This window comes from Gobius niger, assembly GCF_951799975.1.
Source record: "Gobius niger genome assembly, chromosome: 7".
NCBI lineage: Eukaryota > Metazoa > Chordata > Actinopteri > Gobiiformes > Gobiidae > Gobius > Gobius niger.
Window position 1 is genome coordinate 22,048,198 of NC_136858.1, and position 25,118 is coordinate 22,073,315.

At 40.5% G+C, this 25,118-nt stretch overlaps 2 protein-coding genes across 2 annotated transcripts in view; one reads left to right on the plus strand and one right to left on the minus strand.

Annotated features, from left to right (window-relative positions):
* LOC306965747 (contactin-associated protein-like 4) overlaps nt 1-23,082 on the minus strand; it is a 55,758-nt gene extending 32,676 nt beyond the window's left edge. Inside the window, exons 1-5 of the mRNA XM_079560281.1 lie at nt 22,685-23,082; nt 10,749-10,859; nt 4,911-5,104; nt 2,436-2,583; nt 886-1,086 (exon numbers count right to left, since the gene is read on the minus strand). Coding sequence (XP_079416407.1) covers nt 886-1,086; nt 2,436-2,583; nt 4,911-5,104; nt 10,749-10,859; nt 22,685-22,763 — 733 coding nt within the window. The 5' untranslated portion in view covers nt 22,764-23,082. The remainder of the gene's footprint in view (nt 1-885; nt 1,087-2,435; nt 2,584-4,910; nt 5,105-10,748; nt 10,860-22,684) is intronic.
* The window catches only part of wipf1b (WAS/WASL interacting protein family, member 1b), a 170,815-nt gene that overhangs the window by 91,148 nt on the left and 54,549 nt on the right, over nt 1-25,118 (plus strand). The window lies entirely within an intron of this gene.

Below are 25,118 nucleotides of genomic sequence, written 5' to 3' on the forward strand. Positions count from 1 at the left end.
ACATTCTCCATACTAAGCCATGCCATCAGTGTGTGAGCTGCAAAAGTCTAAATTAACATTTTAATGCATTTAGGGGAGATAAAAATGAATTATATTGTGGAGTGCGCGTGCTATTTAATAAACCAATATATTGTAAGGCCATTTGGACATCTCTGCGCACACAGAGTGGAACTAAGTACGAAGCGCTAAGTGCTGCTGAAGAAAGCCTACATAAGGAACAAAGAACCACAAAAGGCGTTAAGTCAGTGGACCAATAATAATAATAAGCATTTGCAAAGTTATAAGCTGCGAGTTGGTGATGGGTTTAGGAATAAAAGGTGCTGAAAACATCTTCACCTAAACTGGCATTATGTCTCACAGTAGGCCTACACACTGCATGCTTGTATTTTCAATGTTGAAATATCACTGAGTGACTCAAGTACTGGTTTACAAACATCCTTTACATGATTTCTTCCAAGGATTATAAGGAAAATCTAATATTTTCCCAGCTAACATTACATTAAAGGTGCATTATCCATTTTTTAACGCTAGACAAAAAAGTTGATATTAGTGCATGTTTGACCTTGTAGTGGCCGAGTTTGAGTGGTCAGCATGGCGCCTTTACTTTCAATCACAGGGGTCTCTAGGATGCTCCATTATTAATTGTTTTGTAGGTTTTCTGGAGAGAGGATCCGTCAATGGTGAAAATCTACAAAACAATTGATCCTGGAGCGTCTTAGAGACCACTGTGATTGAAAGTAAAGGCACCATGCTGACCACTCATACAGCCACTCGGTCACTACAAGGTCAAATATCAATAAAAGTTGCATAGTGCATCTTTAAATATATATGTATTTTTTGGAATAGTACAAAATGTGCTAATATTTTTGTTGTTGTGTGTCTTACCTGTCTGCAGGCGTAAAACAAGCTTTCCTTTCTCTAATTCGAGGGTGACGCTGTGCCCACTTTGTCCATCAGCGTGGAGTAATGTCCCCGAGTTCTTGAGTGTTTTAAAATTGAGGGAAATGCTCTGCTTGGCCATCGTGGGTTTTGGACTCAGCCTGAAGAGAAGACTGCTTTGCCCAGTGAGGCTCACCACATCAAAATCTGAAAAAGAAAACACAACCGATCTGGATTATATATCCTGTATACCTACTGTGTTTCCTTGAGGGTACTTGAGGAATTATCAGGGGGTACTTGGAAGTATTTAAAAAAACAAAGATGAAACCAACTACTATTATAGCATTATTTTAAAAGGAAAAGCTATTAAACAACACTTTGCAGCAAAATGTTTGAATTTTACCTTTATCTTAAACAGACAGCATTGTTTTGTTTTTTTACTATTTAGGAGTAATTTTAATTGCTCTCTTTAAAATAATCTGCAGCATCCTCGAGGAAGGGGGTATGCGGAATAACCTCTGAAGGGTTCAAAGGGTGCGCAAGACAAAAAAGGTTAGGGAAGCACTGGCCTCGATGACCAGAAGACCAAAGACAATCACTGAAAGGCTGCTCTACTCAAGCGTCAAATGTGAAATGTCAGCTGAAATGTATCGATTAGAGTCCCCATAGTGAGACCACCCACTGCTCAAATCCACAATAGTTATGATTGTCTCTTTGTTGTGACATTACATTGCTTTCCTTTTAGCGGGGCACTTTATGTTTTCATTGAGCCAGTATGTCTTTCGATGAAGTCATAAGTAATCATCAAGCAATCACACAGCTATTATTGGAGGTTGTACATTATGGGGTCGAGCAACATGGCTTTATCTTACTGTTAACTGTTTCAATTATTTCTGCCACTTCATTCCATCAGGCTACAGTCGTCCCGAGGCGATGTGCACCGTGGACAATAGTCCATTTGCTGCAAGGCAGTCACTACATATAGTGCCAATTGTTCAATTTTATATTCCTTCACTTTAGGCTATTTAGGTCAACCCTTGGACAGTGGGAGGAAGCTCGACACTCTGGGGGAGGAAGCTACAGACAACATCATTGTAAATAGTGCTCATATATTTATAGTGTTTCCTGCAGTATGCTGTCCCCATATTGAGAAAACATGTTCACATCTAATATTTAGATTATTAATGACAATTTTCATGTTGATTTAGTCATAATTAAAACATTTATGTGAACACGTATTTAACAAACACATTTGTATTTGGTCGAATTCACATGATTTATTTTGGATCTTGAGCAGAATATCCAATTAACACATAGTGAGCCCCACACTTTGGGTTGCCAGATCCTTTGGCTAAAATCATTTTTCGAAAAAAAACATTTAAGAATCCTCACAACAAAATCTGTCCCCAGTCAGTCATAAGAGCTTGAGATATGTCATGTTAAAGCAATTACCCACTTTCATTGTTATAAACTGTTATAAAGGGTGTGCGCTACATACACCGCCTTTTAACATTGAAAAACATTTTATTTCCTGTAAGATGCCGGCTAGTACTGACTGTAAGGACATCCATAGGCCTCGACCCTGAGTCCGATCCGGCCGTTGGTGTTCCAGTCCACTGGGATGAGGCGTAGGTAGCGAGCGATGACTGTCTGCTGGAGCTTGTGCTGAACCACACTGTCAGCGTTATTGTTTCCTGAAAACATCTAAAAAAAAAAATGTATGTGTTATAACAATGACCACCTTTTACTTCAATTCATCAACTCCCTTTTGGTCAGATCTGCTTCTATATAAGTGAACGTTTCCCTTTTCATCTTTTCTTTGAGGTTGAGCCACAGTCCCAGAGGCATGTGCGGGAACTGATGCGTTTGATTTTCCTTTTTAATGAAAGGAATGGTGGGGAGATAAGGCCACGTTCCTGGTGAATGCCTTCTCAATCAGGTAGAAAATTAGATTTGTAAAGCACAAGTTGTCGTTTTTTTTTATGTTTGATGCTTTGGTAAACACTTGCTCCATGGAGAATAACAGTTATTAACCTCCTCAATCCTATAGCACATGCAGGAGTTTTTCCAATGCTCAGCTGAATATAAAGTCAATCTATTCATTTCTAGGCAAGTCTTCTACTGATATAGAAGTTATTGCAAAGATATAGGGGAAAAAAAACTGCAAATCATGAAGTTTAGGTCCATGTCTTTGAACAGGTGAGGGAAGACCCCAGCCTCACCTTCAGCGACGATGTGTTTGATATATAGCCAAGCCAAGATACAGTCCTCCTTTGGGAGCTTTTAATTAACAGAGAAAGTGGACGGAAATACGGAAAGGGAGACAAAGGTTTTGGAGGTGAAGCAGGAGCCGCGTTTCCCAGAGAAAGCCTTAGTAAATGCAGATGATGGCCAAGGGAAGGTGACAGACATCGCAGGAAAATGTGACTAATGGACTTTTTAATAGCCTTACATTCAAAAGCCCGAAGGCCAAATAAGGCTGCCGGATTTTTTTTTTCTTTTATGATCTTCAACTTAATCTCAATCACTAAGGCGAAAACAAAAATGGTTTGACTTGTTGAATTACATTTTTGTCTTGCACAGAAATTGCTTCCCCATGACCTTCATGTGATTTTCTTGAAAACACTGCAGTGCAATACACTCTCTGTCCTTAATGTTTGTGTGAATTGTACTTTGAAAATACATTTGCACTATATTGTTAGTGAGCTTGGAAAACTGCAGATGCTTATGTTTGTTGCGCTTCCATTAAGCCTAAATGAATCTTTTCTCTAAATTAGGAGAGCACTTCCACCTCCGCCATCTGCTGCAGCTCACCTCAGTGGCATCCGTTCAAAGACAGACACGAAGAGGAGCAGAGAATGAGAGAGCATTACTCAGCTCCACTCAACTCTGGCCTCTGCGCTTAAAGGAGAAAGGTCCTGAAGGAATAGTGACTGATGAAGCAGTTCAGCCGATGACTTTGTTCCCCGAAAGCCTTAATAAACCAGGCTGACTAATACGGAGCTTTGGAGAGACGAAGGAGACGCGCAGCAGATTTATCCCGATTTATAGCGACTGTGAAATCAACACAAGCGCGAAAGCCTTTTCAGCACTCCCCCAGTCCCTCTGAAGGAATCTTAGCTTGACATTCATTTTACCCTCGCAGCGAGAGCCTTACCTCTCATCAACTTTAAATTGAGGCTGTTCTACACGCCATCGCTTTAATAGGGAGAATTGTCTGTCTACAAGGTAACGTCTGACTGCCTCCGCATACACTCTTAGCGTAATGCACTTAACACAGAGTGCAACAGAGCCGGCGGGTGAAGAATATGCTTTAAAAGCAATTGTGTAAGTAAATGAGATGCTAATTCCTGGGTTTGTTAAAAAGTAGCTGCAGTCTTTTTGACATGCGGCTTTATTGAGCTTAATGCTTAAAAGCACATAACAGCGTAACTGTATACTAATTTCAATTGAACCCATGTAAATTCTCTGCTAAATGTCTGCTTTTCATCAGCCTGTAAAAACGTCATTAGTACCGGTATGTAAGGTCAGTAACCAAATCATTGAACAATAATTAACTGTTAATCAGAAGGAGAGCTTCATTACGTTTACAACACGAGGCCACTGAAGTCCAGCATGGTGCTGCAGCACTAAATGTCTGGTGAAAAATATTATGCAAATTTATGCTCTGAGCTCTGCATTTACACTTTGTGTTCAGGCCCACCACTTATGAAAAAAAGTTTAGTCTTCTGAGCTGCACAATTTATGCAAATGCAATATTTGCAACTTTATCTTCCACAATTATTTAAAGCGGAAAGCAGCAAAACCTCTTAAATAATCTATCTGGAACCAGCATTATTATTCGATTCTAATGTAGCTCTGAATGTTAATCATGTGGCATAAGCATTTTTCATATTGTCATACCATAAAGGCTATTGCAACCACTGTCATATAAATTATTACATTATTATTATTGTAACCACGGCCATAGGCATGGGGCTCTGACATGCTTTTTGTTTTATTCCCATCGCATGATGCTCTGGTGCACTCACCCCAATGCTGTCCTCTTGTCGATATTGCCTCCAGTTGTGTCCAGTGTCACTGAACATCAGCAGGTAAGCCGTCAGCCAATCAGAGCTGCCGTAGCGGCCCTGTGTGGCCACCGCAGTGATCTGTGTCCGCTCTCCCAGATCCACTTCCAGCCACTGGTACCGGTCTGAGCTCAGGGGGGACCAGCCTCCAGCTCCTGAGGTGTAAAGATCAGAATAGAAAGTTATCGACTGAAATGCAAAGACTTAAAAAAGTTAACTGAAAGAGCGTCTTTCCGTGACAAACTTTGCAAGCCCAGAAGCACAAATACTTTATCCTCCTTAGTTTTTGATGTTTTATTTGGAACAGTCTAAGTTTTAATCTGTAGCTCAAGGACTGTTCATGCTCCTCATATGAGTCAAAGGCATTCATGACAAGCACCAGGAGCTTTATGCAATATTAAAGCTGGCCACTTCATAACCGATGCCACATAATCCCACTGCCATGAGAAGTTAGAACGACTCAGCAGCCATACCATGAAAACATGTTGAATAATTAACATGGCCATAGATGCAGGTCATTGTGCATGGATGAGCATAAACGTTAAAAGTGCTGAATCATGACAGTGTGATATTGTGCTGTTGCAGAAATGTGCATCAGAAGGTGGACAATAAAGTGCATCCACTAAATTAAACACACAAAATGCACCTTAGGGCCATGTGCAATGCACCACCGCACTTTATATAAGTTATCGTTTTAAATGGAGTGGAATATAACTGATATTAATTAAATTCGATTTGAAGACATTTGTAGTAATTCATAAATTTCAATAAATATGATTATTGACAAAATGTAAAGTGTTTGTGTGATTCTGTGTTGTGTATGCCCTCCATGTACTGACTTCCCCTGAGTCTGTGGAAGTGAAACACTTTCGTTCTCTGTGTCTGCCTACCCCTCCTCTGTCCTCCCCTGACCCGTCCGATCTCTTGTCACTGTAGTTGCTTGTGATGTTATTTTATTTTGTGGTCCCATTGTTCCTTGCCCTGTAGTCATTCTGTATTGTTTTATGACCTCGATGTTACTATTAAATGTTCATTGTGAAATTTTTGCCCGTCTAGGAACAACAGATGGAAATTAACCTATGGCTAAAATCTGACATATTTACACATTTCATATGTTTACTAATATGTGTAATATTCCAGTATTTTCATTTTCATATTGGTAATAATGTGATAAATATTGAGTCTTGGAGTGTGACGGCTTTATACAGTGCTGCAGCTAAAGATGTATTGTTCCAACATGTGTCAAACTGCACTCTTTTGTCTGTTGATGGATGATCTTGGAGGATTTACGCTGGTGAGGGAGGCCGAGGTAAAATAGCACTGTGTTGTTGATGGTTCACTTCGAGCTGTAAATATCTGAAAAAGTAGTCTGGTGGCAAGGCTTTGTGAGCTATAGTGAGGACGGCAGGCTGAGGAAAACACAAAAATACAAAGAAGCTATTCTGTGTCTATTCTCTCCTGCACCGGGTAATTACTTTTGGACTTAAGATTAGAATCCGTAATTTCCTCTTTTTATAGTGGGCTATTAATGCCAGCGTATTGTTCTGAAGATATAAAAAATATAGCTTTAAGTCCTGCCTTGAATTTCTTTTTTTTTTCTTTTTTGTCAAACAAAGCCATGGGTTGCATCTCTGAGTCTCGGCTCATTTTGCTGGTAAATTAACTTGGAATGAGGCTGGCCCTCAGAGAATGACAACAGAGTATGAGGAGCGTTAGCAGTATCGAGAAGAGACATAAACAAGCAGGACCTCCTAATTTATTCACACGCCTTTGTAAAACAGATGGAACCACTGCCTTAAGCCACCACCTAATTCTTAGTCATTGTGTTCCATTTGGTTTCATGTCATTCACATAAGTGGTGTTTTTATATTCAGGTATGTCTAATCTACAGGGATACCACTAGTGCTCCTTTTAGCGATGTTCGACTTTGGTAAAACATGCTGCAACAACTGAATCAAATGAATATGTGTGTACTTGTGTCTCACAGTTGAGCCATCAAGCACACAGTGAGCACTTGTCAACCTGCTCGCAGTGCTTCCTGCAGATTCCCAAGTAAATAAAATCCCTTTCACGCATCCCTCTATTTCCAAATAAACACATTATGGATCTTCCTGCCCCAAAACGACTGTTTTCCAGCCAGCTTCAGCTTGTCACAGTGTCTTATATCGTGTTCTCTATCTTTCTCCTACACACAGCAGCACCTGTTCACTCAAGAGTCATTCTGCTGGAGATGAGAGCGCTCAGAACCACTCTCTGCACAAGCACTTTCTGTATAAACTGGCTGGTCAACAACACCAACTACTACTGTACTTTCTAAACACCAGACATAATTTGAAGACTGTATAAAAAAAAATCTGACATTGTATCTTTAATTAAAAATATGATATCTGTGAATTGAGGAGGAAAATCAAAACTAGCTACTTTAAAGAATACCTTTGAAATGTTATAATACGGCAATTACATACATGCAGTGGGAGCCCGGATTGTTTGTGTGTGGTCATTTTGGGGGTGGCAGGAATCCCTACAATACTAGGCTCCACTCACTGTCTGGACATCACAATGTGCAGCAACAACTCAGCCCAGCCCCATGGCTTTTAAACAGAAATGTAATCTAAAGCCTGTCGAGTGTTCACTCTAAAAGCAAATACAAACATTAATCTTCTTCTTCATCACGCCTCGGCGCTTGGAGAAATTATTAGCAACAGTTTCAGTGTGCGCAAAACATAAAGGACACTTGCAAGTTGGAAAGAGAGTGGAGCACAGTGAAGCAAATTACTGTCAAGTGTCAAGCAGCCTACGGTGTTGTTGTAGGCTGTAGGTCTGGTCAAAGATGATTTGCTTATAGTAAAATCTCCTCCTTTGATGCATCGATGAGTTGAAAATATTTTATTTGTATTTTTTTTAAATAAAGAGCTATGTAACAACTTACGTGCGGGAGGACGCAACTTCCTCTGACACAGATTGCGTGCAGCACAAGCAGCTATAGTTAGTGCTATATATATATATATATTTTAGGACATTATGTACACGACAGTATATCATTAGCCTATTTTGTCATACTGATTTTTAGCTCCAGAGAAGAGCTTCTGTTCTTTTGCTCACCTGTTTTTCTGCTGCGTCCTTATCAATAATCTCCAGCACGTTGTGGCGCAGTAATCCTGCCTCGAGAGACCACCACCAAACTACTCAAAGAACCAAGTAAGCTGGTCTCTCACTTGTCTGTATGTTTGAAATCCATCTGTCATTATAATGTCTAAACGCAATCAATTATCACATGTAAAGCTTAATAATTTTAATGTGTGAATTTTTTTAAAGCCTGGTGGGCCTTGACGCCACACACTAGCCATGCAGAAAGACGGAGTAGCCTCAGTGTAGAACCGATTGAGAAAATACTTGCTTTGTGCCTCCTATGTTTAAATTCCACCGTATTTTTCTTCCTCTTTACTGCCACCACTGTAGAAAAGGACAGTTTTGACGCATAAGTGATGGGCAACAGATAGGCTATCCTTTAATATAAATGAACACTGACCAACAAAGAATCGCCACAAAAAAGTCACACGCTCTAATATTTGGTTGCACTGTCTTTAGCTTGGATTACAGCACACCTTCAATGTGGCATTGTTTCAATAAGCTTCAGCAATGTCAAACCAGAATCTTCTATTGATCATAGGAGAGTGTGACCACAGCGCAAAGCCTTCTTCAGCACATCACAAAGATTCTCAATGAGATCTGGACTCCGTGGTGGCCAATCCATGTGTGAAACTGTCTCATGGACTTTGAATCACTCTTCCACAATGTGAGCCCAATAAATCCTGGCATTGTCATCTTGGAATATGCCTGTGCCATCATTGATGAAGAAATGGTCATTCAGGATGTTCAGGTATAGTCAGCTGACCTCATTCTTTGGGCACGTTGAGTTAGACGGGAATCCAGGTATTTGTGACGCAGCCCCTGAGCAACAAAGCCCGCCATACTAGCGTCGGTGAAGCTGTCCGATCGGTTCTTATGCAGCAAACATGCCGAGAGGGTGTTGTGTGGCAGGTTGCACCATAAAAATTGCATGAACGCCGTTAGTTATCTGAGCGCGTTACTACAAATGCGCACTTACGGGCCTGTTTAATGAGCCTTCTCTCTCCATGTGGTATGGAATGGTGAAGCCATAGCCTGGTGAGACCAGAATGATACCCCTCTATATTTTATATACAGAGGGATATCAGTCTGGAACCCATGCCCTCGTTGGCAGCATCAGAAAACTCAAACGAGCCCGCGCAATCAGATTTGCTTTTTTGCGGTCACGGGCCGCCCCCTCAATAATAATCTACAAACGGCGCACGGGAGAGAGAAAGATCTTTTTTCCAATCGGCGGTAAATGACAAAAAATACATTGACAGTAGGTGAGTTTAGTGATTCGTAATCCTGTGCGAATATTAACGCAGAACCGCTGATAACACCCCATCAGCAGCAGATGCCCGCTCTTCGCTGATTGGTTTACTCCGCTTCCTGTTTGCTTGCGTATGTAACACTGTGGAAATGTAATTGATTCCATGGAAGAATGACGGTTTCATGACATCTATTTCACTTCTGAAGTTTCTCTATCATTAACATTGTTATAATATGTTTAGTGGCCAATGGATGTGTGTCACCACGATGAGCTGAAACTGAATCAAGGGGCTTTTCTACTATTTTTTATAATTAAATATTTAATTCATGATTTATAATAGGCTGTGACATCACCTAATTGAGGTCGACACGTTGACAACAGCTGAAAACATCTGTATCGTTCATAATTTGCGATGTTTGATGGCTAAATGCTGATTGATAGTTTCCCGGAGTACCATTTATCTTTTTTATTTTTTGTTGTATCATGTGTTAAATGTGAAAACTACCAAGCCTCAGATTGGAGTCTTTTGGTAATGCAGTGAATGGAGCGCTGCTCTACTTTCGCCGAGTCTTATTGTTCATGACGTTGCTCCATCTAACTCAATGGTGTTGCTGAACCTAGACCGGACCAACTGCAGCAACCCCAGATCAGAACAGTTCAATCTAAATCCAAGTGGCCACTTTTTTTTGGTCAGGAAGACACATCGCATAAAGTACTTTCATATTGATCATCGTGCCATGATACGAGCTTGGCTTTTCTCTTCTATCTTCCCATTTCATGCTGCCTCTGTCCGAGAAGACCTCCTCATTTTTATTGGATTGGACCCACTGACACACTCACCCTCATCCTGTTATGTATTTTAAATGTATGGGGGATTGATAATAGTTATGTCTATTGCCTTTGTGTAACACATGAAGTCTCAATGCTCCACTGTGTGTCACTGATCCCATATATCCGTGTCCTGTATGTGTTGACTTTGAAGTTGTGCGCTATGTTTCCTGCAGTGAAGTGAATCATGAGGTGACCCACACTGCATCAGAGTAAAACAGGGGGGAGCTTCCTCTTTATAGCCTCGCTGCTCAGCCGGCGGCAACAGAAAAAAGAGGAAGACAGAGAGACAAGAATGTGGCGATCATTTATTGATGTTAAACTGCTAAATGTTGAATGTGAATACACAGCAATGGAGTAAATGGTGTATTTGATGGTAGAGACATCAGAGAGTAGTGAAGCTGACAGTTCACAGGCCTTTTTCAAGAGAAACATAACCCTAACAGCCCATCAACTGTTAGCGTGTCAAGTGCCATTAGTCTAAAATCATCCAGATCTGACTGGATATGGGAAAGTAAATAGCATGTAACCTCTATTAAGATTGTGCCATTTTCATGAGTAAATCAAAGTATTTTGTATAGTGATCTTACCATCTCTCCGGTTCAGTTTTGCAAAGCCAGGACCGTGACTGCTGGACAATTGTGAGGAGCTTCTGAAGGATGATGGGGGCAGGCTGGCAACCATGGCGCTGTCACACATATCTGCAAGAAATAGATTGAATTATTATTACTAATGGGAAGGAAACTCTCGACAGGGAGCAAATTTGCCATTAACAAACGCTATTGTGCTTTGGTTATTTCCGTTTTACAGACCGTTACTGTGTAATAGTCTATAAAACGTCTGCTGTTTAATCTACATGACATACATTGACACCTGTAAGTAATGGCGAAGTTCTCTTTTCCCAATTCTGTTAGAGCAGTACTAAGTAACTTGTTTACCTTAAAGGGACTATAAGGAGTTTAAAAATGTTAAAATTAAGTATTTTCCTCCCCCTACATGTTCCAGCCATGTCCTAATGTGTAGAATGAGCTCAGACCTGTTCACCACAACTGCCTCTAAATCCTGTACGGTCACTCAAAAATGTGTCACTTCGGCCCGAATTGCCGTCATGCACGAGCTTAATATAGAAGGTGCAGTTACACATATGGCCTGAGGTGGCAGTAGTGAGTATAAAATGGCGAACTTGCTTCCAGCCCCTTTAAGAAATCCTTTTTGTAGTCCCTCTGGGGGTAATACAAGTGTTAATGGGACGATTGGGGGTCTTTCATCTCCCCCCACTTGCACTCTTCCCTGCTCTGACCCAGAGGCCCCAATACACACTAATGGAATCACGAAGAAGAAGCTAACAGGCTAACGGATAAAGCTAACTGTACCACTTAAACAGTATTTACAGCCAAGATTGAGTGAAAAAAAATATCTGCATTGTGTAACTGGATGTACAATATCCCTCTCTCCCTTTGTATTTCCTGTCAGCCTAGTGTTTACTCTCACGGACAATTAATGAGTAAAAAACGTAACATGCTACGACACCTGCAGTGGCGCTTATGCCCTAGGGGCATGAGTTACTTGGTACTGCTCTAAAGGAACAGGCCACCATTTTTCATACTGAGATATGTTCTTACCTGAGCTTAGAGTTGATGCGTACCTGTCTGTTTTTTGTGCGTGTGCTCAGTCATGTAAAAAGACCAAAGATGTTGTGTGTGTAAATATGGTTACGTGAGTAGTTACACGGTCCAAGGATAGTTACACAAAATCGATTTTCTAAGCGAATAAAAAGGGGTACTACATTGTACGCCGTAATAACACCTTAGGAGCACTTTGACGTCCGCGCACTAATATCTTCACTTTACTGCGCGGAGGTTGAAGTGCTCCGAAGTTGGTCTTTTTACGTGACTGAGCGCACGCACAAAGACCAGACAGGTATGCATCGACCCAACTCGCTCAGGTAAGAACATATCTCAGTATGGAATAATGGTGGCCTATTCCTTGAAGTGCAATTTAACCGCACTTTGTAGATTGCTCGTAAAACTTTTAGCGTAACTATTAGACACTCATTACATGGCGCTACAAAAGCAAAACAATGCATTTTCCCTTAATGACCCGAGCATTACTCCAAAGAGCAAACTCATTAAGGAGCAACCAGTAAACTAGTTCACTAAAACTTCAAGTGCCAGTCATGTTTTATTGCTAAAGGCAGTAAGTGTTTTCATTATCCCCTTTGGATGATTTCTGAAGGTACATTGCTGAATGTTAAAATAGTTTGGGGGATATTTTATTATTGAAAGAGCGGCGCTTTCTCAACTTTCTTTAATCATGATTTTCAGAGTCTTGCATGTTGTGGGTTCATAGTTTTTTTTTTCATTATTGGGTGAGGTCTCGGAAAAAAGTTATTAAAAAAGAGCATTTTCCAAACCAGTCCAATTTCTTTCTGTATTTTTGTATTCAGTATCATCATAACAAATTGATCATTTTCATACAACATAACATTAAGAGGGGGTAAATGTAAGTAAGTGACCCTGATTCCAATTAGAAATTGTTTGTAGACTGCATTGACAAACCTTGGTGAAGTTTAGTTTTAACTATAATGTGGTGGGTTGACTTCACACATATTCATTCTTTTGGGATTTGTGGTGGATAACTCTTTTGAAGGAATTTTGTCCTTTAGGCTTTATTAGGCTGGACAAGGTAAAATGGGGCGAAGAGCAAGGAGAGACATTTGGCACACTCACCACGACTCTGAGGACAGTACAGTGGTCTGCCATGTATGGGCAGTGGGCAACAGCCTTACTGAGAGACTGAGAGACGACTGGCTGCATGTGGATTATAATTCGGATTCAAATTTATGCTGAAAAGAGTCGTGTCAAAGAGAATGTTTTGGAGCAATTGTAGTGTGTTTATTAAAACTTCATATTGTTCTTTGAATGCTCCAGGAAAGCGTGTGCACCCCCAGTCATTAAAGAAAGAATAGCCATTGTTGGCACGGCATACCAGGGAGTCTGCATATCAAGAAGAATATTTGATTATAAAAAAAATCAAAGGACCGTCTACGCTGTGAAATCTTCCTGTAATAGGGGAAAAAAAGAAAGTAGAGAAGCATATTTTCAATATTTCAACTGTATGTGATGAGTATTTTACTGTGCATTGAGATACAATGTGTTCAACAACCATGAGTAAAAAATAGTTCCCGCACACTACCGTACCGACCTTGCAAAAATAGTTTAGGATTTGGTCAACGTTTCGGATCTGAGACCTTCATCAGGCAAATACAACAACAACCAAAAACCACTGTTGTTATTTATTGTGGAAACGACTTGAGCAATTCGCCTGTAGACTCACAACTGAATAAGCTGTAAATACGTGCATCTCAAATAAAAGGTGCAAATATCACCATTCCCAAGTAAAAACAGAACTGTCTCATAAGCAAAGGAATTAGAATAGCTGTTCTGCAGTGTACACGACAAAAAAAAAAAAAAATCAACTCTATTGGATGGCATGTATGTCTCTGTTTTGTTGATATTAGTGATGATTAGAAAAGCCTTTGACCTACATTAAACATACAATTAGTTGACGCAACATTAGAAACATTAGACTTTTGACATGCACACATCCATGTCATTTCGTTTGCGTGCTCTAATCCAATAGCATATCTCCATACTGACTGTGAGAGTTGAGGAATCTGTAGGTGTTGCAGTGTAGGTCAGCTGTCTCAACACATCTGACATGTTTGTGAATATAGCCCTCAAATCCTTCCCATAACTGCCTTCAGCCAGTCATTCCTCGATTTAAAACGCTATTAAGACAATAAAGACGCTTTTCTCTGCATCCTCAGCACCTTTTATATAAACTTAACTCATCTGTTGACTATAAAGTCGGTCTCTCTCCGCTACTCTCTGTAATGTTTTTAATTAAACCCTACATTAGACTGATGAAGCTGATAAGGAGATTGAAAAAAAAGAGAAGAAAAAAAAAAAGAGAGAAAACTTTCCCATTAGCGCTGCTTTGAATGCCGGCAAATTTTCTTGAGTTGTGTGACAGTGATGGAGCACTAATTTGACCCTGTCCGACATGTGGGCCTGATAAGCCTGACACAGAGGCGCACCCTGTCTGCCTGACTCTCAGCGGGCTCACGGCAGCAGAATGGGATATGTCAGTGTAACGAGTGATCTACACACACACGCACCTGCTGCTCTCTACACCATGCTACTGTAGGCTACGGGGCTGTCAAGAACATCTAGTATGATGAGCTGTACCTGCATGAGGTCATAGTATCATTAGTGCGGCCATGGTGGTGCTCATGTTTACATCGCGGATAGCAGGACAAGTGAAGGTGATTGATGGGGAGCAGGGAGGGAGATTTGAACCTGGAATTAATTCAGAAAGTTTTTAGTCTTTATTAGATGGAACTAAGTCTGATACTAAAATTAAATAAATTTCTTAACAACTAGTAGTTAGTAAATTCCATTCATTATGCATGATTCAGAAAGGTACAACTACTGTTTTTATATATATATTTTATTTTTGTTGCTTGGCTTTATTTTACACACACCTGTACTGCTATTGCCATTGCCCCCATGATCAAATATATGGCCAATGCATTATGACTTTGTGTGAAATGCGTTTTCTGGAGCTAAAAAGCTGAAAGTCACCTGTTTGAGTGGAGCATAGAGCTGATAAACAACAGCTCCTCCCTGTGTGCAGCTCTATTGATTCATGAGGTAGTAATTTGTGAGCCAGTGGATTGGGCCGCAAAGCTATCAGCGCTTTTGAAGCTGGCAGGGGTCCAGGATCATACCCCAAAACAATTCAGCACATCGCACTCTGCTTAAAAGGGCACTCTCCAACTTGCTCCCGGCTTCCTATAATTTACACTGGAGCTGGAACATACCAGTGTCACAACAACCCAAAGAAAAGAACTAACTTTGAATATTTACAGTATGTTTGACATATTTAATTACTACTTATAGTACATTGTTCTCAAACTTATTATAAGTAGATGTGTACTTTGTTATGTAATTTATTACATTTCAAAACCCAAGCTTATGCATATTTTAAAACATGTCCCTCTCAGAAAACTGTACCGGCCGGTGGTGAAGGAAGGTCTTTTTAAATATTCATGTTCTAGAGTCCAGGCTTGGCAGAAATGCTGAATATATGTAACTCTATTCTTACAGAAAATGGACGGGTTAAGTTTTACTTGAGAACTTTCCAATCCAGAACCATGACCTTCACTTTCACTTTTTTCATCATTGTCCAATAGAAACATTTGTTTCTTACTTTCTCCCATGATTATATTGCCGCAATGTAATACACTTCAGACAGATATGAATCTGTGATGAACTGGTAGATTGTTTAAATTGGATTTGAGCCAAAGGTTTTTATACATGTATATTGCTGCGTGATTGCACATAAACGTGCACGCTCAAGAGACAGCTCACATTATGTTAAACTGATGGTGAACGACATTGTGCATTTTTAGCAACCATTATTACTGTTCTGTATTTAGTTAAGTGACTAATTTATCTTTCATTTCTTTCCCTCCTGCCAGTAGATTTGAACATCTGCAGAGCCCTGACCTGAAATACCTTGAAAATGAAATGAAGCTTCAGAGAGAACCTCTTCCAACTCCTCTGGCACTGACAGTCCCGCAGGTGCGTGCTGCTTTCTGCTCTATATCTTCCACCCCATTAACTGTGTCATTAAATCGCGCTTCACATACAGAGCCTTTGTTGCATCCAAAAGTTTGCCTCAGCTTGGTCCTGCAGTTCACTGTGTGCTACACTCTTATGACCAGGGCATTTCTATTGCACTCACATTCACCAAGCCATTGCTCCTGATCTAATTATCCCTTGTGGCAGTGTTGGAGCAAACAGATGGAGGTTTGCAGTCTAAATTAACATGCAGCCGGCTTTAGTGCTCTGAGGTTTTGTTAAACACCTTCAGCCCCCAGAAGTAGATTTTATGTATGCAGTAACAAATAGTAGTAGCTTGTAAGAGTGTAACTTCATCATGGCATTTGCTCGCTGTGAATTCCAAAAGGATCCACTCTGGGTAAAAACGATCAAACTATTTCTTCATTTGGCTTATGTCCCTAAACAGACCGTATGTTTAATAGTACGTTTATTAATGAGTGCCGTCCATAATGTTGGTTATTATTTACATGACCAGGACTTAACCATTGCCACAGAGAATAATTTATGTGCAGCCTGCAGAGTTTTAGTCTGTGTATCATGCTGTAGCTTTCACCAGACCGGCGCTGTTGGAAGTGAATATCCACCGTCCAACGTAAAACCAACTTCACTATGGTCTAAAACACTGGTTCTCAACTGGTACAGCATTGGGATTCACTATCGCCCAAAACTGACAAACAGCGACCCAAATAAGACTTGAATTTGTGATGTATATAATGTAAATGAGGGCTTTTCTCACAAATTAGGCTATTGTTGAATAAGCATTAGAAAAGCCGAAAAAGCTGACATTTTATTGAAAGCCACCTCCTCTTCTTCCCTCCACTCTCTTTTCCTCATCGGTTTATAGCCTATGCTTTTTGTGCTCACACTGCACATCAAACTACTGTATTTAGTCAGGAATGAAAACGTTTCTCCTGAGAAAAAGAGACGAGAAAGTCTGCGCGCTGTGACATTGGTTCAAACGTGAGCGCAGGAGGAGACACAGTACACGTGACAGTCCACAGACAACCTAAACACAAGCAGAGATTATTCAAAATCTACAGGAGACTTGTGGTGTGGGAGAAGAGAGTGAGGTTTAAAGAGTGGACACTCTATTAAAATTAATATGACCAGCATGACTTGTCAAGCCCTGTGCACAAGATTTAAATAGTTCACAGGAGGAGACGTCTGTGTTTATAAATGTAGATGTTTTCGCCTTAAAGCTAAAGGCCAACATTAATTTGACTCTGGTTACATTTTTTCTGACACATTTCATGCCTATTTAAAGGGGCTAGATGCAAGTTGGCCATACTCACTACTGCCACCTCAGGCTATACGTGTAACATCTGTAACATCTTCTATATTAAGCTCATGCATGACGGCAATTTGGATCCGAAGTAAAACCTTTTTGAGTGACAGTGCAGGATTTTAGAGGTAGTTGTGGTGGATAGGTCTGGGCTCATTCTACACATTAGGACATAGCTGGAAAATACATTTTTAAACTCTGTACAGTCCCTTTAAGTTTTCATCTATTTTTTGTCTTTTATCTTGTTTCTTTGAATTTGTGTTAAAGCAGAACTAAGTAACTCATGCCCCTAGAGGCCATAAGCGCCACTGCAGATGTCATAGCATGTTGCGTTTGTCCGTGAGAGTAAATACTAAGCTGATAGAAAAGACAAAAGGAGAGAGGGATGTTGTACATCCAATAGAGATAATTTTTTCACTGAAAATTGGCTGTAAATACTGTTTGCTAGCCCACAATTAGCTTTGCCCATTAGCCTGTTAGCTTCTTCTTTGTGATTCCATTAGTGTGTATTGCGCCTCCGGGTCGGAGCAGGAACAGCTGCAAGGGTGGTTTTCTAGCCAGAAACACCGGGGGGGATGAAAGACCCCCCCAATCATCACATCAACACTTGGATTACCCCCAGAGGGACTATGAAAAGGATTTATTAAGGTAAACAAGTTACGTAGTATTGCTTTAAAATGTAGACAGGAAGTTGTTGCTACCCTACACTGGCCTAAAACATGGTTAACGTTTTACTTTAGAATTGGTTTGCGGCTCTATTTTTCTTTATTCGCTAAGCCACCTGTACTTTTTACTAATGCATCATCAAGCTATCAAACTTGTCACTTCAAACCACCTTTCCACATCTTTCTCTCATTTTGATCATGACTATCTACAACAGCATCCCTGACTGTTAAAGACAAAGACATAGAGGTGTCACTCATTTGTGATTCGCTCCACGTGCCCGCAGCAGGCTGACCTCTACGGAGCAGGAGGACCGCCCCCTGTGATCCCCAGGTGATGACAGGGTCGTTTGATAAAGTGAGGTGTGTTTAAGGTGCCAAAGCTCAGCTGGGACCGGCCTTCAACAAATATCAATGTGTCTCAAACTCAGACAGATAGACCTCTACGCTCTGTCAGCTTTATCACTTAACTACTTGTCCCTGAGCTGATAAATCTGGATTCTTGACTGACGGCTCCACGGTACCGCAGCCTTGACTTCATTAGAACACATTCAGCGCACCCTCAAATAAATGACATTATATGAGTGTAACAACACTTCTTATCACAAACGAGACGACTACATTTGTTTACAAAGGCGCTACAGAATCAGAATATTGTATAGAGAACTTTAGACATACATACTTTAAACTATAAACTTTGATTTATAATAGTCAGATACTGATCACTACATGAACTTCTATAATGTTAATAGTATCTCTTTTGTCATATGTTTATAGTCGATTGGTATAACCGAGCAAAGATCTGTACAATGAGAATAATGACATTTTCTGCAGAGGAGGTGAATACAGATGTCCAAAACGACACAGTGGAGAGGAAATAATGAGCCGATTATTCACCGTGCTGACCAAAGTGAAGAAAATTTGCTTTATTAATCCCGCACTCCCAATGCTCTCCCCAGCCCTCATTTGGCCAAAGCTTATTTCCAGCGCTTCTCCTCAATGTTTTTTTTTAATAGAGTGAGAACGTTCCCCTCCCTATAGGCCTCTCCCCTCCAACTGCCCGCCACTCCTGCACAGAGTGTGGACTAGAGCTAAAAGTTTACTCAAGGACTCTTCAGAAGATAAATGTTGAACGATTGTTTCTCCACTTTATGCTTCCTGGCTGTGAAATGTCTTTGGAACAGATGTGAGCTCAGGTTCTGTCAAGGCTGTGCTGTCCTTGTAATACAATTATTCAGACAGTGATTGAAAGCTATAAGAGAAGTATTGGAGTAAATTAGCTTAGTGCCAAGTGTTGTTTAAAGTGACCCCTCGTAGTTCTTAGGGTGTCACTCACTTACTTTTTTATTGGACAGACCTTCTGAAGATCACCTTTTGAACGGGTGTCAGTGTGATGATTTTAATATTACCCTTCACTGTCGAGGGCTCCTCACTTTGAACCTTTTTTGTGACAAACCATTTTAAGGAACAGGCTTTAAATGTCACTTCTGTCTTCACCTCTTGCTGTTGAGACGGATGACTTTTGTGGAGTCTTTTGCTATCTCAACCCAGCAGAAACACTATCACCACTTTTGGGGCAAAATGTCTCCTACATCCTTCCCCCTAGTGCTGCTCAGTATTCCCTAAGCGTCCTTAAATTCTGCTCTCCAGTGGCTTCGTGGTGGAGTGTGCATGGTCAGATTACATGTCCGCACCAGCAGCGGTATAATCTTTCATTAGATTGTGATTAGGACACACTCTACTGACTCCATATCAGTTAGATAAGCGATAACAATGCCCTAAAGGGCTTAATAAAACCAGTGGAACAAGAGAAAGACATCAAGATTTAGACTCGGGATCCTGCAGAGGGAGGAGGGAAATGCAGTATAAATCATTTTTATGATTGCTTATGGTATGCTGAACTCCCATCTACTGGTCTAAATTAACATCATATCACAAATTTACTTTAGCCCTCACTATCTGAATTCATTTCTGTTGACTGACTGCACAGAGTAGCATCTGACTCTTCTCTTCCCTTATGGAGGTTTTTAACGGTCAGGCTTTGATGACATTGGGAAAAAGTGGTGAATAAAGAATATTCTTTTCAAGTTGTTTAAATTCAAAAGATATGATACTTATGATTAGATATGATTCATTAAATGCATATTGTTTTGACCACACACACACACACACACACACACACACACACACACACACACACACACACACACACACACACACACACACACACACACACACACACACACACACACACACACACACACACACACAAACAAACAAACAAACAAACAAACAAACAAACAAACAAACAAACAAGGAACAATCACCAAGTGTTTGTCTGCATTCACAGATAACTTCCACATGCGCATTTCTTCTATTCTGTACATCTACCGTATTTGTAGTAGCTTGAAGTGTTGTAATCAAAATGAACAAGACAAAAGTCATGACTTAAACATTGCAATTTTCCGAACAAGAATCAGTTTCATATTGTCAATATAAATTCCCCTTTGTACAAAATGAAGAGTAGCTGTGGTAACGGTTATGGCATCACTACAGAGGCTAATGTAATTTTGCTCATCATATGTGACTCAAGCTGACTTGTACTGGAGTGAATTTGAAGGCGGTGTCTCTCGGACCAAGGCTAGGCTTAATGAGTTTGCGAGCGGTCGATGGACACAGTCCTGAGAGCAGCAGGTCACACTGAGCGGCTCTCCAGGACCATGTCCCTCTCCCTCTTTTGTTCACTTGGACAAATAGCTTCAGTCAGATCTTGCCTGTGGCACTGGCTCAGCACTCACAAGTCAAATGAAATGTGAAATGACGCATCTGGGCGAAAAAGGAGATTATTAAATGAATGATGTATTATGTTTGTTCTCTGAGAGGGGAGAAGGGCTTTTCAACCACATATCGATTTGAGAGATATGATGGTGGTGGACTTTTTTGTTCATGGTTTGGATGGGCTATTTTGGATGTCTCAGGCAATTCCACAGAAGCAGTAGAATGTATTAAGTCTCTCATGTTTTTCGCTAAAAGACAAATCTCTCAAGGCTGTTTTATTTTATCTTATACTTAACACATTGCATATGCATGTTGATTAAATATATTCAAAGGAAGCATTTGAATATTGTGTAAATTCAATTCCAATTATCTACAGAAACAGAAATATTTAATTCCTCGTGTTTTGAATACTGCATATGTGGATTCAGAGAAGAGCTGTACCTTTAGGCTGAGTCTGAAACCCTTGGGTATTAGTAATTAAAATATGATTAAATAGAATATTCCAGTGTGAGGTTTGTGCTAATGAGGTTGTTGTGAACGTGAAAGTGGTCCATCCACCATCAGCTGATATGAAAATACTGGATTCCATATGCCATGACACAATAACTATTTGGTACAAGGTTATCCTTGGGTTCAAGTATGTGGACATTTTAAAAGAAAAATGGTCTCAGATTAAGTGATATTCACTTTGAACCCTTGGTTAGACCCATGATATTGTCCAGTTGGTAAGGCAACATGCACAAGGCACCAAACACAAGAAATTTAAACATTTAATTCAAATATAGTCATGGGGACAAACTGGGGCATCCTGAGTGAAGCCACTGTGACGCATCTGTAAGACTGAATAAACTGTTCATAAACCACACCCTGTAATATAAAATCCAGTAGCGCTATACTTCACAGCACAGTAACTACATGGTAATAGAAATGGCATGGCAACTGGGATAACAAGCTGTTTCCATATTATTACTAAGAAAATTCTTGTTATGTTTCCGGTCAGGTGCCAGTATATCTTAGACTTTAAATTGGGTTAGAGTTAGGGTTAGGATTAGTAATATTACAATGAAATCTTTTTCATTGAATTTTTTTTATAACAATGACATTTTTACATGTTATTGTGCTGTAAAGTAGTGTTTCCTAAAACTAGCATTAATTAGGATTTTAACCTTCTGCACTCCCATATCGTCAGTAATATTCTCCAGAATTATTTTCATAAGTAAAATCATTAGCTCACTTAAAACAAAAGCCATCTCAATCATCCATCTCTTATTCCTCCCTCTTCTTGTAATCATCACAGGCAGAATACAACCTTCCCCACTCAAGCTGATGCCACAGGCAATTTAGAGTCACCAATTAACCTATTGCCCTGTCTGCCTGTGCGTGTGTGCGAGAGGGAGCAGCCAACGAATCAGACAACACAAGCTCTCAGACACACAGGGACTTTCACCCAAACCATTTTTAATAACATTTTTGTGGATATCTATTACTATCACTGACCTCACGTCCTGGTGAACTTTGCAATATTGTCTTTATGTCAGCTGTAAGTCAGTAAAGTTGCACTTATTTGTTCAAATGACAAGTTGCATTGGCGCTCTCCTGTCTGGACTGTATTTCTGTCACACACCAGTGCCACCAGGTCCCTCTGTTCCTTTGAAACTGTGATCTTTTCTGTCATTTTGTCTTTCACAAACGTGACTCGACTGTAAAGCGAGATATAGGACCTTCTGCTAAAAGCCTGCACAGATGAACATTTCAGATGCACAATGCTATGACAAAGTGTACAATTTTCCGAAAGGAGGGCTCAGCGAGACCTCACATTTTTCGAACACAGACCTATTTAGCCTGTACTTCAGGGCAGTCTGCTTTTCTCAAAAGTGTACAACTTTATCCACTTTACATTACAACATATTTTAGAATCCCATGGCACGTTGCTCTTTTTGTAATATCACTTGAATGAAAGCTCAGTTCCATAAGATAAACCCTATGTTAATTACTTTAATGATCCCCAAGGGGACATTTCTTTTTTCCTCGACCAAGAAAGAAGGAGCATCTCTAATATAATAATAGTACTAAAAGCACTAAAAACTCTGTAAAGACTCATTCACAGAGCTCACCTGCTGTGACTGTCCCAGACGAAAGCAGAAGGGCAACCTGTGTCATTATTCCAACGACTTTTTTACTCCAGGGATCCATTGTGGTGAGGGATGCTGCCGCGGATAAACTGTTTAAAGTGAGTGAGTGGACGTCTCCTGTGTCTTCTCCTTTAAACTTCTCGGCTTCTCCGCTCAGATCCCTAATGAACGTCGCACTTGTGAGTTGGAGGATCCAGGGCGCGTAGTGCAGCCGCCTGCCTCCACTGAAATGAGCCAAGTGAGAGGCTGCTTTGCTGCTGATCGGCGCGACGCAGAGCGAGAGGTGAGAGAGAGAGAGTGAGAAGAGAGGAGAGAAGGAGAGAGAGAGCTTTCATTACTGCCACGGCTCCACTGGAACGCTCAAAAATGTTCTTTATTAGTCACTTAAACATCTCAAGACCCTTTGCTCTGCCAGAATCCTTCAACTCCGTGAAGGAAAAGGCTGCGAGGTTTGAGAAGGCGTCATCTCGTGTCCCGTTTGGATCCACACGGCTGCTCTGCTTTTGTGGAGCACTTAAGCTGTGCGGGGCATGGGAACAAAGCATGCTCTTGACTGGCTATTATCATGATAAAAGACCGAGGAAGTTTACTCCTTTGGTTTTTCAATGCTCATTAGAAAGCATGATTTGATGAACACGAGGAATGCAAACATGCAAAAAAAAAATTTTTTAAAAAGGAATTAAATAGGTCAGTGTGTAGTGCTGTAGTTTTCATCCACTATCCATAAAGCAAGCTCGCAATAGGTTCATTAACTAAAGGAGATTTCTGAGTAACTTTAAACACAAATCCCAGCAAACACATGAATAGAAGCTACACCAAAATTATAGGCAGACCGTAATCCATTGTTTCATAATCTATACGGTCTATCTCTAACTAAAGCAAGTATCCTCTTCCCCTTTCATGTAATAGCAATGACAAATCCTTATTACGGCAATGTTGCGAGATTCCCCTATATCCCATCTCGCTCATCCGTCCAATGAAAGCTGCCACACAATGCCAAGGTGAGAGAAGCAATATCTCTCTCCCAAATTGGATTTTCACACTTTACTTGACGACTGTGTAAATATCTGGGCTTGAGCTAAAGCAAAGAAAGAGATTATGCTGCAGTCTTTATCCGTATTATCAGAGTCATTATTACAATTGCTCCACCGCGTCAATGTCCTTGTTTTATCAGTTGAGATGACTTACCATGGAGCCCTACAGGGTGTTGGAGAGGCTTTTCAGGAGCCGAGAGCCACACTGCATGTCAATGATGAGGACTTGTGTGTGAGTTAAGACTGCGCTCTGTCTGCCAGGGCTGGGGCTATGGACTAAGCTGTTGGCACCGAACAAAACAGCTTTAGACAGAGCGAGCAGTGAAATGTATTGGGCGAGCTTGTAAACATGTTGGAGATGATTCTCTGTCCTCCAGGGTGCGTAGTCATCTGGGTTGTTGAGGTGTCCATTTTGGAGTTCTGATTATAAGCACGTTTCTAGATCGTCACACTGTGATGTTTTTGATACATTAGCGCGATTATTATTACGACAGATGTTATTGTGAGCAGTTACCACAACTATTAGTAACACTTTACGCAGGGAACAAAATGATGGGTCACTTTGACAAACTTGGCTGTCACGTCTCAACTGGACAACCCATCACACCCATTGATTTTATTTGAGTAGTGAGTAGCTGCCTTATGAATAAAGCTACTGACAATGTCCCTTTTCTGCAAAAATTTCAGTCTTTTTGTCCCTTTTCTGCTAAAATGTCCGAGTGTTTGGCTGGGATGTGTGTATGTTGCTGTGCAGCAGTACTTAAGTCTCTGCTGTGTCTGCTGCCAGTCCTTGTTTGGTTGAACCCATTTTTATTTTGCATACTAAATGAAAGCCAGCCTATGACTGATGCACTCTGGCTCCACTTGATATTCACAACACCTGCTGCACACTATGTAGGGCTTTTAGCCTGGCCCCAGGCCTGGTCAGTTTGGCCACTTTCAGCAGAGAGTGGGAGAGTACAATGCATTGTGGGAGATAAGGACCTGACCCTTTTATTCAAATAGAGATGGACCTAGATTTGCTTCTGAAACACTGCTATAGAACAGTGTAACTTGCATTAACTCCAAATAATAATTTCCATTTGAAAATATTGTTTTTCCAATCACTGAGTGGGCAGCTGCATGCTGAAAGGTCATTGTTGAATGTGATATTTTTCTCCGACAGGGGTTAAACTTGGGTTAGCTTGATTCATCACACACTTTGTATTTGAGTCACTATCACTTTATATCCTCAGTCCAAAAAATATACTGAAATCTAAAATACAGCACATTCAACTTTTAGATGTTCGCACCAACTTTTTACAAGCTTCCAAAAGTGCGGGGTTCAAATGAAATGCAAATGCAGTGGCTTTGGTCACCTTGAAAATGAATGATTAGTTTGC